This window comes from Prionailurus bengalensis, chromosome A2 (genome assembly GCF_016509475.1).
Source record: "Prionailurus bengalensis isolate Pbe53 chromosome A2, Fcat_Pben_1.1_paternal_pri, whole genome shotgun sequence".
In the NCBI taxonomy this organism is placed as follows: Eukaryota; Metazoa; Chordata; class Mammalia; order Carnivora; family Felidae; genus Prionailurus; species Prionailurus bengalensis.
This window is the reverse complement of record NC_057348.1, coordinates 41,523,660-41,540,996: the sequence shown is the minus strand read 5'-3', so window position 1 is coordinate 41,540,996 and position 17,337 is coordinate 41,523,660. Positions and strand designations below refer to the sequence as shown.

Genomic DNA, 17,337 nt, shown 5'->3' with positions numbered 1-17,337 from the left:
CTTGCACAGAAGAAACTGCTCTTTTCCTGGACTTACTGCATAGTGATCGAAGGCTCATCATCTGTGGAAGGTGGTTAGGAAAGAAACCTCAAGGACCAGTTGCGGTGGTGTGTGACGGTGTGGTGACTCATGAATCCATATTCTCTGAACCTGTGAACCTGTTACTCGATTCAGTTTTTTACCTGGACAGCATTATAGGATCTGCTGGTCTGAGAGAGTGAAACATGAACACCGCTGTTTACATTGGCTCTTGTGACATATTCATGGTTTCTTACAAGCATGTGAACATTATTTGTTCTTTCAGTCCTACAAGAAAGAAGGGTGATCAAGGTTGCCCTTGGCTGGACTTAAGGAACCCAGGCTAGTCTGGGGTCATGGGCTGCCCTTCTGACATTGTTTGGCATTGCCCGTTGACATGCAGCCCTACTAAGTTTCAAGTAATATTCAAAGAATATATGAATACTGGGGGTAGTATTTCCCTGTTGCAGATTATTAATGGCAGCGTTTCCTATGCCCTCTTGTTCTTAGAACATATGCAGCAGAGAGGGCAGTCTGTATATGCCCCCCAGGGAGTTTTCAAGGCAGATAGCAATCTGCAAGTGTTTTAATATCAGCCTTAAGTTTTTGAAGCAGAACTCCTGGATTTTTCATTTCCATATAAGGTTTTCATTAACAAGTGTTGTTTTATAGGTTTTTAAAATACCTTCTGTAATTAAAAAAAACTTTTTTAACGTTTATTGATTTTTGAGAGACAGAGAGAGACAGAGCACGAGAGGGGGAGGAACAGAGAGAGAGGGAGACACAGAATCTGAAGCAGGCTCCATGCTCTGAGCGGTCAGCACAAAGCCCTATGTGGGGCTCGAATCTGCAAACTGTGAGATCATGACCTGGGCTGATGTCGAATGCTTCACTGAGTGAGCCACCTTGGCACCCCACCTTCCATGACTTTTTGAATAGAAAACAAAGCTTTTCATTCTCATGCTGTGAGTGTGTGTACAAATATGAATGACAAATAAACTCAGATATATGTATAAAAAATACACGAAGAGGTCATATACAGAATATATGTATGTGGATAATTATGAAGAAGAGGCTGTTAACCAATGTACTACATGGGTTTCTGAGTACCCATGCATCTTTCAGTTAAGGAATGATATTTATTGTAGCATATACAATGCCACAAATGCCTTTTTTTTTCTTTTTGCTTAATTACACAGCAAAGCAAATATAAAATACTTGGTGCTGTGGACATTATTCCTATTATGGGAGAAGAGAGAAAATAAACATTCAGCTAATGACAGTATAAAAGGAACTAATGCTTTTTTATTGCCTCTTGGGGTTTTTGAAAGCCCTTTGCTGGTTATTTTGTTAAGTTTCCCGTTGATACTACTTTGGCGGGTAATTATTTGAACACAGAAAGGAGGGTAAATACCTGTTAGATAGTTGTCTCTCTGTGAGAACTGATGTAGTAGGTATTATAAAAATTTCTTTTTTTTTCATATTCTTTGGAGTTACCACCCCACATAGATTAATAAGGACCTTTTTGTCTTAGACATAATACTTGCCGTTATTTGCTCAAACCTGATAAGTGAACACAGGGGGCAGTGTTCAAAACTACCATGGAGATAAGGACAATTCCATTCCATTTTTCATGCCTTGTAGATAGGACGCTCTAATGAGTGAAGCCATTTATTAGACTAAGTTCTCATAAATTATTGTTCCTCAGTCAGATTAATTAAAAGTTTGATGCAAGGGCTAAGCAAAAATGGGCAATAATATCAAATTCCATTTACTGTACTGCTGCTGCATTTAAAATATTGCTTATCTTTGCATCAAAAACCCTATAATATCGATATCATTCCCATAACTCAGTGGCTCAGAAAGCTTAAATGTTTTGCCGAAAAAGGTAGATGGTAGTATTGAAGGGGAAAAAAAAACATGTCTGTCTCTATGCAAAGTCACTGTCTCCCCCAGCCCCACCCCCCAGTTAAACATATTCCTTCCTGAAGCAGGTGTTGGCAAACTTTCTCGTGCAATATTCAGGTAGTAAATATTTTGGGCTTTGTGTACCATATGGTCTCTGTCATAACTATTGTGCTGTTATAATGTGAAAGCAGCCATAGACAGTACATAAATGAGTGAGCATAGCTGTCTTCCAATAAAACTTTGTTGATGGACACAAACTTGAATTTCATATAATCTTTATGTGTCATGAAATATTACTCTTTTGATTTGTGGGCCATACAAAAACAGATGGCAGTCGAATTTGGCCTATGGGCATAGTTTATCGACCTCTGTCCTAAAGCATAAATACATTTTTTTAAGATTATTTTTTTTATCAAGGACTTATGTTATCATGTGCAAAGTATTTAGCAATGTGCCGTTAGAGAATAAAAAAGGGCATAGGTTCAGAAAAAAAGGAGACAACCTGTGCACAAAATACTAATTATACAGATGCTTTGGGAGAGTTATAATCCAATGCACTAAATTGAATTTCTGATAAAGTGGGATTAATTTTGACTGGAGTATCAAAAGAGACTCTCTGTCTTGAAGGATAGGAGGCAAAGCATTCCAGGGAGAAGAATTGTGTAAATCAATTCAAGATAATTTAGTTGGTAAACAATTATGGGTGAATTCCTTGCTAACAACCTGATATGTCTTACTCCCCGTGGGGCTGCCTTCTGGGAAGACAGAATGCTGCTTTGTGTGATAGTGCAGTTTGGGATTGCCATGGGAAGAAGCTCTGATTTTTTTCTTAAGGTTAAATTTGACATTATACCTAATACTTTTGGACTTTTAAATGAGGCTATTTCAGGGAAGTGTGTGTGTGTGTGTGTGTGTGTGTGTGTGTGTGTGTGTTCCTGAACATTTTATGATCTGAGTTTAATAATGTTGCAGGGTAGATTTGGCCCAGGAACCACCCGTGTATAGGTCTGTAAACCAAAATCCCCAAAATATATGTAATGAGTTGCATCTATACATTTCATATAAGTAATGAATCTCAAATTTGAAAAGTCCTCGAAAGACAATCTTGCTCAGGCCCTCTCTGAAAAGCAAGTGTGTTTTCTAAGTAAACCTCCCGTTCTGAGTTGAAGATACAGAAGTGTGCAGCATGCGCAGGCAGCCAACAGGTGACAGATTCAAATCTGAGCATTGCATCCTAACCTTAAGAGATGTAGACAAAAGGAAGAAAGTAAGAGTTGTGTGTCAGTTATGTGAAGTAAATTCATGGTTCGCTTAAACGATTTATCCTGGACCTGAGGATATTTTGCAAAGGGAGTCATTTCATGGGTAAGTAAAATGTGTACAAATGCTGGCCTCTCTTGAAAGTAACTTTAAACAACTTCTTTTTTTTTAATGTTTTTAATGTTTATTATTTATTTTTGAGGGAGACAGAGCAAGGGTGAGGGAGGGGCAGAGAGAGAGAGAGAGAGAGAGAGAGAGAGAGAGAGACATAGAATCCAAGGCAGGTTCCAGGCTCTGAGCTGTCACCACGGAGATCTACATGGGGCTCAAACTCACAAACTGTGAGATCATGACTTGAGCCGAAGTCAGATGCTTAACTGACTGAGCCACGCAGGCGCCCCCTTTAAGCAACTTCTTTAGAAATCTGAGTAATGAAGCAGCCCATCAAAAGCTCAACTTTTTTTTTTTTAAATTTTCATAGCCTAGGCAGCTGTTACATTCAAATAAGTCATTGAAATCCAGAAATGGGGCTTTGCTTCAGCACTCAGAAGTTATATAAGAGATGACTGGTAGAGTATTGCTTTTAGAAGTGCTCTGTATGTGTGGTTTTGCTAAAGCTACTCTTGTGTAGTATCAGTATTTTCAGTATTCAGGAGAGAGTGGATGAATTGTAGGTGGCCAACATCCTGCAAATTTCTCAAACAGAAATAGCCACCTAATGACGAGAGGATATTTTTTAAGAGTCATAGATGCAGTCATTCACTTAATATATGAATCTATATTTTTATATGGTGAATTATTGCAGTTGGACACACACATTCCCATAGGAGATTGGGTGTTTGCTTAGAATTATCTTGAGAATGCCAAAGTCCTTTTTTGTTTGATCAGCATTAACATTTTGTAAATTAAAACAATTTGCAAAGAAGCATAAACACACACATGTTTCTATTCTGACACCGAGTTATCAAGTACAATATGATTGGCATGATTAGGAGGTAGAAATGTGGGTTGAATATATTCACTGTCTTCCAAAGTTTAAAAACTGGGATGAGGGAAATGCGAGTGACAAACAAGTCAAGGCAATATATAGGAGGATAGGGATATCATGATGAATAAAGTACACAAAAATCGTGCTAAGAATTCTGAATGGAGAAAGGTTACTAAGTGGCGATACTGAGTAAAAATGAATGAAGGAATTGAGTGATTTTATTTAGACTTCCTGCATAACTGTGTCTTTTCATACATATCGCCAAATGCTTCTCTAGGATCATGGCACCAAAAATGTATAGAGAGCGTTCATTTTAACTCATCCTCTGCAGCCCTGAGGATCACTTATATTTTGTGTCAGTTATTAAGGAAAGCATAACATAAAAATGAGTTTGATTTTTTTTCTTTACCCAGAGCATTTAATATTCAGTTAGAATTCGGTGACTCCGTAGATGCAAAGTGTCTGGTACAGAGCATGGTGATCAGTGTCTGTTTTACCTTCAGATGTTGATGTTTGAGACTGTGCATGTGTTTAATAAGTGTATGTAATGAGGGATTTTGCTCCATATTATACAGAACTAAGAAGCGGTGTTTTTCAAAATAATGTAAAATACGTGTTATTTGCCAAGGTTACCAGCAAAGCATAATAGTTTTTGCTCCCCTTTGCAAGACTGCAGAGGATTTAGCAGTTCACAAGATTTAGGGAAGGCCCTCTTGTCATTTTTACATCTTGGGACCACAAATACTCTTTCCATTTTGAAAGTAGACAGTTCATTTCCTTCATTGGCAAAGTTGGTTTCATTCCTAAATGAAGGAAATTAAATAGCTTGCAATCATAACAATTCCCCCCACCAAATAAATAATCTGGGACCTTGATGGCAAGAGAGGCATGATTCTAGACCAGGGATTATCAAATTGTTATCAAAATCCCAGGGATAGGTGATGAGCTTAATATGGAAGCTTATGTCTGGCATTAACAAAAAAAGGAAAATATTTTAAAGCAGATGGGATAAAATAGAATTGAAAAACATGTTATGATCTAGAATGAAGTAAAGTTCACTTTTCTTTCAGGAGATTTTTTTTATCAGTTATATGTATGAGTATGTATACACACATGCTGTGTCTACAATAAATCATGATGAAAAATAAAATTTAGTTGTGGGTAAATGAAAAATTATGAGTAAATTTGAGAAATTATTTAATTATTCAGATGGAGGCAGCACTGAGATTCTCCCCACCTCAACCCCATAGTTCCAGACACAGTTTTGGCAATGGTCTTCCTCTGTCCTGTTTCCCTGCATCTCTATAACTACTGCACAACCCAGCTTAATATCCCTTTGTGGTCTAGAAAGAAAAAAGAAGGATATACACAAACATTTGCAAACACTCAGCTAGCTTCTGCTTACCGAGGTATAGGCCAGAAACGATTATGTTCTAGTCTAATAAATGAGATTACACTGCAAAAATACTACAGAAAGCAATCACCAGCTAGTATTACTTCTTAATAGCTTCTCCATTACAACTGATTTATGATAGAAATTCTTTATTGTATAGTTATTTTTTTCATAGAAACAACAGCCTTGAACTGGAGTTCAGTTTGAACATTCTCAAATACATGAAGGGAATCATGCCTGAGTCCCATAAAGCCTTGACCCAATCTTTTTGGTAAAGAATAGAAACTACAAATATAATAATCTCTATTAAAACCTTTGAGGGAAGGATGCTAAAAAATGTTTTTAAAGGAGTTGATTAATGAAGTCTTCAATTCAGTGTGATTGGCGAGAACCTTGTGAATTTGCATATGTCAGAGATGGTCCATGAAAATTGGTATAATAGAAAGTGGGGATATAAGTGTTTTTCTTTTCAGACAAATGAGCCATGGATCGTACACTCCTGGATGTATTGTGCACATTGTACACTGCATCTAACAATAGCACTGAACTTTTTGTTTGTCAGGTAGGGTTGCCATTAAACCATCTAGCGAGGACAGTATAACTATGGGCTGAGGATTATGGAAGGATGTCAGGAAGGTTCTAAAGCACTATAAGTAACACTCATATAGAAACAAAACATATTGTATGGAAATCAATTTGACAATAAACTTCATATATTGAAAAAAAAGAAACAAAACATAAATTTAAAGAAACAAAGCCATATAAAGCATTATGAAAACATTTAGTATACCAGGAAATTGGTTAACTATTTCATTTAGCAGTTCGGGCAATTTAGGGAGGGCCCTCTTGTCATTTGTGCTTCTTGGGAGCACGAATACTCTTTCCATTTCGAAAGTAGACAGTTCTTTTCCTTCATTGGCAAGTATCAGAAGCACAGATATCAAATATAGGCGCTGGCCTAAAAGTATCAAAGTAAAATGTTAGGCACCCTCCAAATAATCCCACATTCTCTTTTTTTACTCAACTATAATACAAATTGAATATTAATCCAGTGAAATAGATCATAACGTTCATCAAAGTATGTGATGGATGTGAAATATTTTAGAATATGAAAATTCTGAAATCCAGCTATCTTAACCTTCAACATGACCAGAATGTACATATATGTTAATGAGTATGGACATTCTTCTGGGTTTTTTAGACCAGTTGCAATGAGAGAAAAATGTGGTTTTTGCTAAAGTTTTGTCATGTTTTGAAATAGTTCTGCCACTCCACAGAGAATTTTTTTATTGAACATTTATTTCTAGCACCTATAAAGCTTAAACAGTCCTTTTCAGTTTTTAATTCTCTAATATTGAACACTGCTTCCCATGCAGTTTCTTCATTTCTGTTTATGGACAAAATGTGAAATACAAATTGTGAAAATAATTTTGTAAACCATTAATTTAGCAAATTAAATAATTTTATTGCTTTATATTCGTCTCTCCTATGCTCTCATACTCCAGGTGTCTGTCTGCCATACTCCAGCCTTTTTCTTGTAATTTAATTGCTTGATAACATTTCCAGATGTGGGAAATGGATAAATTAGTTACTCCTGGTAAGCTTTTCCTTTTTCGTTTTCATCATAACTCTACTGTATTGGTGTTTCCCTTTTTTTCTAGCATGTCGGTCATAGTACATTCAGCTGCACATGACAAAAACCCTTTAGAGGTTTGTTTTTCTAACATTCGATGTTTGGACTTAGGCAGTTCATTTCGGTTCAGGAACTCAGCGATGTGAGGGCTCTGGATTAGCTTTTCTGTGGTATATGTATACTTCCTCTCATGGTGTCTAGATGGCCATAGGGATTCCCAGCATTACATCCTTCCTCACAATTTCCATATCAAAAAGGAAAGGAAGCAAGGTCAGCATTTCTTTCATTTTTGTTTCTTTGTTTCATTTTGTTTTCCTCAAAATCAGGATAGAGACTCTTTCCTAAAAGTTTTTAGCAGATTGTCCCTTATCTTTTGTTATAAGATCGAATTATGTCCCCCTCAAAATTTGTGTGTCGATGTCCCCAGAACATGACTTTATTTGGACATAGGGTCATTGCAGATGGGATTAGTTAAGATGAGGTTATTAAGGTAGGCCCTAATCTGTTATGACTGGTATCTTTCGAAAAAGGGAAAATTTGGACCCATAAAGGGAAAATGACCTGAAGGGACAGAGGGAGAAGACAGCCATCTATAAGCCCAGGTGACAGGCTTGAAACAGAATCGTCCCTCATAGCCCTCAGAAGGAGCCAGTCCTGCCCATGCCTTGACTTGAAATTTCTAGCCTGCAGAACTATGAGACAGTAAATTTCTGTTGTTTAAACAACCAAGGTTGTGGTACTTTGTTGTGGCCAACCTTGCAAACATATGTACCCCTCTTTGGCTGTTACTGGTTTCATACATAGCCCAATCTTCCTTGTCTGCCCTGCTCTCCAGTCAAGAACTACCAAGAGTTCAGGGTACGTAATTTATCTGGTGCTTTCTGTATCTCTGATGAAAGGCAGATTCTGAAGGCAAGGAAATAGAATAGGTAAGAGATGTTGAGTAGACAACCACCATTGTGCCACAGCTAGTTTTTGACATGCTGCATGGGTTAGGCATTCAAATATTTGTTAAAGAAATGAATTATCTTAAGATTGGATTCTGTATCCTCCCTTGACTTGGGAATATAAATGGAATTTTATTTTTGTCATTTCTGTTTGGTTGGCATTTTCTAGCTTTAAGCCACCAATGCCAAAAAAAAAAAAAAAAAAAAAGATAATGCCCCACTGCTATAAAATGTTTCCATCTTTTATTTGTTTTTTTCCTGTAGAATAGTAGGACCAAGATCTCATTTCATTGGTGACCTATAATTTTTACTTTCTCTGACCCAGGCTAGAGCTCATTCTGTTTGGTTTGGGTGCCTTGTAAGTACTTTGGGACTGTTCCTTTCTAGCTCCTTGTCTTAAATTCTGCTTTAAATAGTAGGCCTCACTCTAGCTCCCTTTTGGGATTGACCCTCTTCATTTCTAAAGATCTTTCTGTTTTTGCATCATGTAAATATGATATAAATAAGTGAGGGAAAATAGGATATGTTTTCCTTTTTTCTATAGGAATTTCAGAGATAACATTGTGGTCTTTTAGGAATGTCATTTCTTTTAGTAAAAGTAATCCAACTGCCTGGATCCTTTGTCTATTTCTCTATGTCAGTCTTCATAAAAACTGTATAGAGTATGACTATTAGAATTGATTGGCTGCAGTTTGATCTTTTAGGTGACATTACCTTAGGAACTTATAAAGCTGGTACTTACATTCAAAGGTAGTTACTTCAAGTAGCCTGTGGGTATTTGGGGAAAAAAATAACACCTCGTGATTGGGCTTTTGGACTGATTAGTCCTGTTCGGAAATGTTATATGCCCTTTATTTTAGGCTGTAAACTTAACATGGAGCTTTGGAGCTAGGCTAGCATATCAAAAAAATGCTCCTGTCACAAAAAGTAAAGTTTAGCATCAATCTAAATGTTACATCGAATCCATTTAGCCAGGCAGGAGGCTTCCTTCTGTTCTCAGCCAAGCTTCTTTTTGCTGGTTATGAATATCCATGTGAATTGTCAAGGTTCTGTCCTTTTGAGGATCAAAATTCATTTTTGAAGAAAATGTGGGATAATTTCTTTTAGATGAGCAAAGACTTCAGAACCTATTCCTTTTAAGTTTATATTGCTGCCAAGAGACTACATTATATCCCAAGCAGCTCTCATCACCGGTTTCATTCTGGTGAAGCAAGACTGAGTGGCCTTTGTCTCTTTTCAGAGTATGAAACATGGACTGACCTGTCATGTTTGATTATGAATTTGTACTTACATTTTAGGAAGCTTTCAAATGCCTGCTAATGGTCTAAAAAGCCTTTAGGAGCCTTAAATTTCAGAAATGGTGGGTGTGCACCTCACAGGCTGGGAGCCCCAGTGTTAGCAGAAAATATTGAAGTTGAAAAAGCAAGCTGATGGTTCGTTTTTGTCTTTGACCATATTTAGAACTGTGTGGTTTACTGGGAAGGGAAGCGCACCCAGAACATGAGCACTAGGGTCTGATCACAGTCTCTCACAAAACAAAACAAGACAAAACAAAACAAAACAAACCTGTGTTGCCACGGTTAGGTTGTCTAATCACCCTGTGCCTCATTTTCTGCTGGAGAGACCAAACAACTATAAGGTGAGAACATAATCTCTGAAATTAAAATCTCAGCTTTGCCAATCACTAGCTATAAAAAAGCATCTGCCTTAGGGGCACCTCAGTGGCCCAGTCAGTTAAGTATCCAACTTCAGCTCAGGTCATGGTTCTTGGGTTCGAGCCCCATGGTGGGCTCGGTACTGACAGCTCAGAGCGTGGAGCCTGCTTCAGATTCTGTGTCTCCCTCTCTCACTCTGCCCCTCCCTGTTCATACACACACACACACATACACACACACACACACACACACACACGCCCACACATACTCTCTCTCTCTCAAAAACAAATAAAATTAAAAAAAATAAAAAGTATTTGCTTTATAGAGAGTTATTGTGAGAATTCCTTCATTCATCTTATTTATTCAACAGATTGATAGGGAATATCTCCCATGTTATAGGAGTTGGGGATAGAGCAAAGGATTAGACCCAAATAGCAAGCACATATGCGAACATGTATGATGTTCACATATAGTGAGATACAGCAAGATGTGCTTTGATACCTCTGTGAAAGGTGGAAGTGAGAGGTGGGTGGATGGACAGTCACATGTAAGCTGAGAAGAGTTCTGAATGACAAAAGGAAGTCAGACACAAGAGTAACAAGGGAGGTGGTGGCTCAGCCCAATATGACAGCAGTCATCATTGTCTCAGAGGCAGAGACAAGACATTGGTGGCACAGGGTGCCGGTATGGCTGGACCTCATAGCACAGGAGATGGGGTCAAAGGTAGCCTGGGAATAAGAGAGGCAAGGCTTATACTTTCCTTAGTACAGGGCCTGGCACATAAATGTTAGCAAATTAGCTATTGTGATCATTTTCCCAAAAGGGTCTCAGAATGAAAAGTTTTCTAGTTATTTAACACCTTCATTTAAAATTAATAAGGGTCTCTAGAGAAGAATTAGATCACCATTTTGGGATATGACTTATGTTAGATGGTGATTGGATTGCATATTTGGCTTTTCATTGTGGCCACTTATAGGAAATTATTAAAAACACCTCTTTTTATCTTTTTTATGGAAATCATCCCTTTCTTATCTCGAGCTAATTTTCCTTCTGTCAGCTTCTCTTCCCAATCTACCTGGAATTTTTAAATCTACACCATTATGTTACTATAGTATTGTTGTCAAGTGCTACATATGTTAAAGTTTTTCAGAAAAATAATGCAATCCCATATCCTAAGTGAAATAAAGTGGCCACTCAAAGTAAATCAAGACCTGTTCCACCAGAAAAAAAAAATGTTATGAAAAATCCACATTTGTAAATACTTACAAATAGGCATTAGAATTAGTTTCAGCTTCCCAAGACCATAAATTTGATTAGTGAAGCTGATTATTTATTTATTTATTTACTTATTTATTTTTATTTATTTATTTTTATGCAATAAACTTACTTGGGGGAAAAATTTAAGAAAATGACAACATTGGATCTTTTGGATTAGGGGCATTAGTAGCTATTTCAAAATCCATTTCTTCTGAAAGTTTTCCTTTTCCACAAAGAAAAGTGAGATTTTTTACCTTGTGTGATTTTCCCTTCAGAGGTAAATAAAGACTGGCAAGAAAGTATAGCAAGCTGCCTTTTTTTAATGTTAATTTTATTTTTAAGAGTGAGAGAGAAGTGTGAGGAGGGAGGGGCAGAAAGAGAAAGGGACAGATAATCTGAAGTGGGCTCTGTGCTGACAGTAGAGAGCTTGATGTGGGGCTCGAACTCACAAACCTTGAGATCATGACCTGAGTTGAACTCCAAGCCTAACCAACTAAGCCACTCAAGTACCCCAAGCAAGCTGCTTTCTTAAGGTGTGGTAGGTAGTATTAAGGGTTAATGGCATGTTGATTTTGCAGACTTTGAGGTTTGAGTGCACAGTCCCTAGACTACCTGCATTTCTAACACCATCTGCAAGTTCTGGCTTTGATAATTTGCTAGGACTGACAGACATCACTGAAAGCTATTATACTGATAATTCTGGCTTATTTTAGGGAAAGGATACATGCTAAAATCAGCCAAATGAAGAGACACATCAGACAGTGTCTAGCACGACCCCAAATGCTAAGCTTTTGGTGTCCTCAGGATGAGTAAACCTCCTGACATTGATGTGTGGTAATATACAAGGACTATTGCCACCCAGGGAACCTTGTCAAGCCTCAGTGTCCAGAGTTTTTACTGGGGCTTCATTACATAGTTAGGACTGATGAAGGCACATGCAGTGGAGCTCAGTTGCTCAAGTTAGATCATACCCTGTGAATCAAATCTTCTACCTACAATTACACGGTTGATCTTTGTGATGTCGCCAGTCCCCATCCAAGACTATCAGTATGACTGGTCCCACTCTCAGATGTAATGTGGCCATCACCACCGTAAACAAAAGCGTTTCTATCGTGTATGACATTGGTTACCTGCCAGAAGCTGAGAGAAATAGCCAGATGAAGGGCAAGGCTACATTCTTGGAGCAGAAGGCAACAGGCATCACTGCCTGGATTCTGAAATCAGGTGTTCTAGAGTGTGTACATTCTGAAATGCAGTGTGTGAACTTGCCCCTCGCTCCTGGCCACTTTTGGGCCCAGTGCTCCTCTTCTGTTCATTGGAAATCATTATCTCTGTGAAGATTAAAGAACATGTAATGGCCACGTAGGATTCACACACTGGCTTTTGCTACTGCTGTTTTCATCATGTCAATGATTATTTACAGTATTATTTTATTATCCTCATAATTATGGTAAATATTTCTTAGGAATGCTGTTCCTACTTGAAGTAGCCAAAATATAAGTTCATAGTTTCTGGACATTTTTTCCAACTTGTTTTCTTTGTCTGACTACTCATGGGCTCTCTTTGTCTCTCGGTTTATGCATTCTTTGCTTCAGCAGGAATTCTTCCAATTTTACTGACCTTTCCAAGATAGGAGAATGAAGAGTTTTCTTTTCTTTTTCCTGTGGATTCATTTGTTTTCAGAAATGCACTGGCGATGATTGTACAACTAAAGTAGCATAAGCATTTGTTGATGGCGTTATCTCGTTCCTTTTTAAATTCATGGCACAAAGACAGATGTGTGTGTGTGTGTGTGTGTCTGTGTGTCTGTGTGTGTGTGTGTAAATTCTCAGAAAGTACTCAAATTGCCTTAACTAAAGTAGAAAACCTTTTAAAAGATACTTGCTGAGGGTTGTAACCTTCTTTTAAATTGGCTGGTAATAAAATGGAAATACCACCAAATGTTGAGTATTGGAGGTCAAAACAGAAAAATAATATCGTCAACATTCTGATTTGTATTTATGGCAGATTTTATGAGAAAGATCATACTCAAGTATTCAACTTATTTTGAACACAACTTTCATTTTATAAAGACCCTTATGACAAAAAGAGCCCCTGTAATAGGATATGCATCAGTGAAAAGTTAGGTAGAGTTTATAATATTAAAAGTAATTACTAGAGGGGTGTCTAGGTGGCTCAGTGGATTGAGCATCCAACTCTTGATTTCAGCTCAGGTCATGATCTCACAGTTGGTGGGATCAAGCCCCACGTCAGGCTCTGTACTGACAGCTTAGGGCTTGCCTGCCATTCTCTGTCTCCCTTGCTCTCTGCCCAACCCTCCTCCCCCCACCCCCGCTCGTGCATGTGTGCGTGTACACGCTCTCTCTCAAAAGTAAATAAACTTTAAAAAATATATTTAAAAAGATTAAGTAATTAGTACAGGCTTATTTATGCTTTTAAGGTTTTATTAATATAGCAGTGGTTTTCATACTAATGTTCATTCTGCCGTACATGTTATTAGGCTGTTAACGGTGTAACTGAGCCTCATTGACAAAGCAATACCTGCAGAGCACGTATTGTAGACCAGGGAAGCAATCCCTGCTTTTTCTTCGTTTGCTTTAAAGAGCAGATACTGGTTGCTTATTTTTCTTCTTCAGTTCTAGAATACCTTTTCCTTATTATAATTGCTTTTTGGATGTCTCCCACCCCTACAGGTGAGCTTCTCTTACAAGGTCCAGTGTTCATCAGAGAGCCCAGCAACAGCATTTTCCCTGTTGGTTCAGAGGATAAAAAAATAACTTTAAATTGTGAAGCAAGAGGCAACCCTTCACCTCATTACAGGTACAGTGGAAAGTTTGCAAATCCAAATTAAGAAATAACAGTGTGGCCATTGTGATTTTGGGTTTTTTTTTGCTTCAATATATGTATGGCATCCGTAAGAAATAATACACGAAACTGCAGTTGTATGCTATGTTCAGCAGTTCTGATACATAAACATTGGATCCATACTGTATATATTTGATTCATTATTCACTTTACAATGAAATTCCTTGTTTAAAAAAAGACGTAGCAGAATATCTTAAATAAACAATGCATTTTCACTGATTTATAGTGCAATTTAATTTATAAACTCATTAGTTTACGTGCACTCATTGGGAACATATCCATGGTGGGGATAAAATCAAATGTTTCAAAGGTAGTTAGAAGTCATAGTTTTTAAAAAAGTTACTTTTTGGCTATTTGTACTTCTTTCTTTACCATTTTACCGACCATGTGTGTGAAGGTTTACTAAGTATAGGGGAATAAAGTACATTCTTACTAAAGTTATTTTCATTATTCTCAAAGAGAAATTATATTAGTTTAGTAGATTTTTTTTCATGTAAGAGTATGTATTTTTCAGGTTACATGAATAATACTTGTTCACTGAAAACCGTCAAACATCACAGAAAGGTATAAGGGAAAAAAGTCTGAATTCCCATCCGCTTAAGATAAAAATATTAATATTTGGAGGTTGATGGTGGATGATTTGGATGGGATGGGTATTTACTTTTTTTAAAAAATCACAAGATTAACTATTTTTACTGTTATGTGTGCTTAGGTGACCCAATTTAATGAAGAAATGAATTATTTATAAACAGCATATGCTGCTTTCATATAAGTGGCAATGAGAAAGTGCTCGAGGCACCTTGAGAACAACATGCTCTTTTGAATACTGTGAGCATTTGTCTCGAAAACTCTGTTTATAATATTAGTTTCTTGGCAAAACCTCCTCTGTAATCTGCAGAACAAGCATACTTCAGCCTGTGTTAATAAAATTCTAAGTGGTAAGAGTACTAATGCAGACCTTATAGAACTTCTGTTGTTTTCTTAATCCATGTAAATAATAGAAGCCAACATTCATTGTTCAATTGGGTCAGCATCGGGTTAGAAGGTAGACCTTTGTATTTTTACATCTGGAAGTAATCTAAGTCAGTCTCTTTCAATAATATTCAAAGATATATTTATTGAGCACCTGCTGTGTACTTTCAACAGAATACACAATGATTCCAGGTTACTGGTCAGAATTGACAGAGGTGCTAAAAAGTTTTCTCTCTGCCTCTTCCTCACGCTGTAGAAATAAGAAAAGTATAACATAAAGTTAAAAAAATACAAGAATCTGTATTTTATGAGTTAGTTCAATTAATCAAACTTGAGCACATGTAACATCTGAAAATATTTTCTTCTTTGGGAGAAAGATGAATACATCAACTTTAATAAAAGACGTTATCCTAGAAACATTTTTTTGCCGGCATTTTCATTCATCTATTCATTTCTCCCTGAAACAGAAGATTATCCTTTTAGATATGACTGTAATATGATAAAGAATCCATATGAATGACTCATCTGTGGGCTGTTTCTCTGTTGTCAGTGAAGTTGTATTCCTAGCATTTATCTTATGAATAATTTTTTTTTTATTTAAATTTTTTTTTCAACGTTTATTTATTTTTGGGACAGAGAGAGACAGAGCATGAACGGGGGAGGGGCAGAGAGAGAGGGAGACACAGAATCGGAAACAGGCTCCAGGCTCTGAGCCATCAGCCCAGAGCCCGACGCGGGGCTTGAACTCACAGACCGCGAGATCGTGACCTGGCTGAAGTCGGACGCTTAACCGACTGCGCCACCCAGGTGCCCCTATCTTATGAATAATTTGATGATAAATGTGTTCAGGGGAAAAAGATTTAGTCAGACAAGAGTGTTTTTCTAAATTAACAGTTTAATTGTATTTGTCAACTTTTATCAAATAGCAAGAAGTCTTGAGGTCAGAAATCCCGAAATAGCCTGTTGTTGCGTTAATTTCTTTATCAGGTATTTATTGTAATGCCAGAGAGTGTCTTTAAACATACTGATGCCATGTGTAAAATGTTGATGAAGAGGTCCTGCCATTTACACAGTGCCTCTTAGGTTTTATGCTGTGGCCTGGGATGTGGTGTGTTCCAATTTAAGCAGAATCTGTACCTGAGACCAGGAGATATGCGACTTAAATTGATCCATCAGTTTTGTGTCTGACAAATGAAGAAATTTAACATGGTAGATATGGTTCTAAAATACTTGGTTTGTAGCCAGATTGAGCAGACACTTTCATTATAGCTCTAAAGATTCTCTAAAGTTAAGACTTGTAACCAGTATAAAATTCCACTTAAACTGAAGGTTTATAGTCACTAGAAGTCGAGACTTTGAAAAAAAGCATAAGGGAACCTCTTTACATTGTGAAAATACAAGGCTTTCCTGTAACAACAACTCCCCGTTATTCATGTTATCTGTGTAAGACGTTATGCCGAAGGAATAAATGGGAGTATACAACCCTGTAGGCTGTAATTATGACCTTATCTACTTAGGCAACACCTTCAGTTATGGCCTGATTTTTTTCTTCTATCTTTTGACTTTAATAGTCAATCATGGAATAGTTTGTAGAATTCTTTAAATATTTTAGGAGAAAATATGCTTGCTTGTTCTTATTTTTTAACTATCCTTTAGAAACTACAGATAAATGGTATAAATATAGAAAAGCACTGAAGTTGGGGATTTGCTTTTTGACATGACATCAGAGAAAGGATATATTTTTATAAGGGTTTATAAGGATAAGCAGTTAGATAGATAGATGGATATCAAGGGGAAAATCAGTGGTTCATGTGAAATTTACAAGTTGAAGACAAATCCAACCCTGTTTCCCAAGATTTGAAATAAAGTTTAAGAGTCTGATAAAAGAATACCCTTTGAAAGCCCACAGCCTATCTTGTAGACTGGGGCAAATTTGTCTGATGAGAGATATTTTCTTGGTTCTCCCATTGGGTAAAAAGAACTCTTAATTGGCCATATTAGATATCCAAAAGTTCAGAAATTCTCAAGAGAAATTACTTGTGTTAGGGTTTAATTGAGAATTTTATTCTTCTCCCCACCCCATCTCCCCACCTAAGCCCCAAAGCCTATATTTAAAGGTTAATTAGTATTTATTCTCATTGTAATTGCTGATGATGACAGAAGAGATTACCCTGAGGGAGTATTAGTAACTTTTTTAAGTGGGAGGGATTTTCCCTGACTTTTCGTAGGGTTATAAATGCCCATTATTTCACAATTTGCTCACATGGAAGACCCCAGCTAAGTCACTTCTACTGATGCCATTCAGCCTTTAAAGGAACCACATGTTTGAGGCAGACTGGGGCAAAATATGTAGATACCTAATGGCGACCAGGCAGGTAAAAAGCTCAAAGAGGTGGATGTGCCTTGAGAACATATAGAGACATTGAGTAATGTCTCTGGTC

At 37.2% G+C, this 17,337-nt stretch overlaps 1 protein-coding gene across 1 annotated transcript in view; it reads left to right on the top strand.

Annotated features, from left to right (window-relative positions):
- The window catches only part of CNTN3 (contactin 3), a 247,416-nt gene that overhangs the window by 14,344 nt on the left and 215,735 nt on the right, over window positions 1-17,337 (top strand). The window contains exon 2 of the mRNA XM_043587946.1: window positions 13,753-13,879. Coding sequence (XP_043443881.1) covers window positions 13,753-13,879 — 127 coding nt within the window. The remainder of the gene's footprint in view (window positions 1-13,752; window positions 13,880-17,337) is intronic.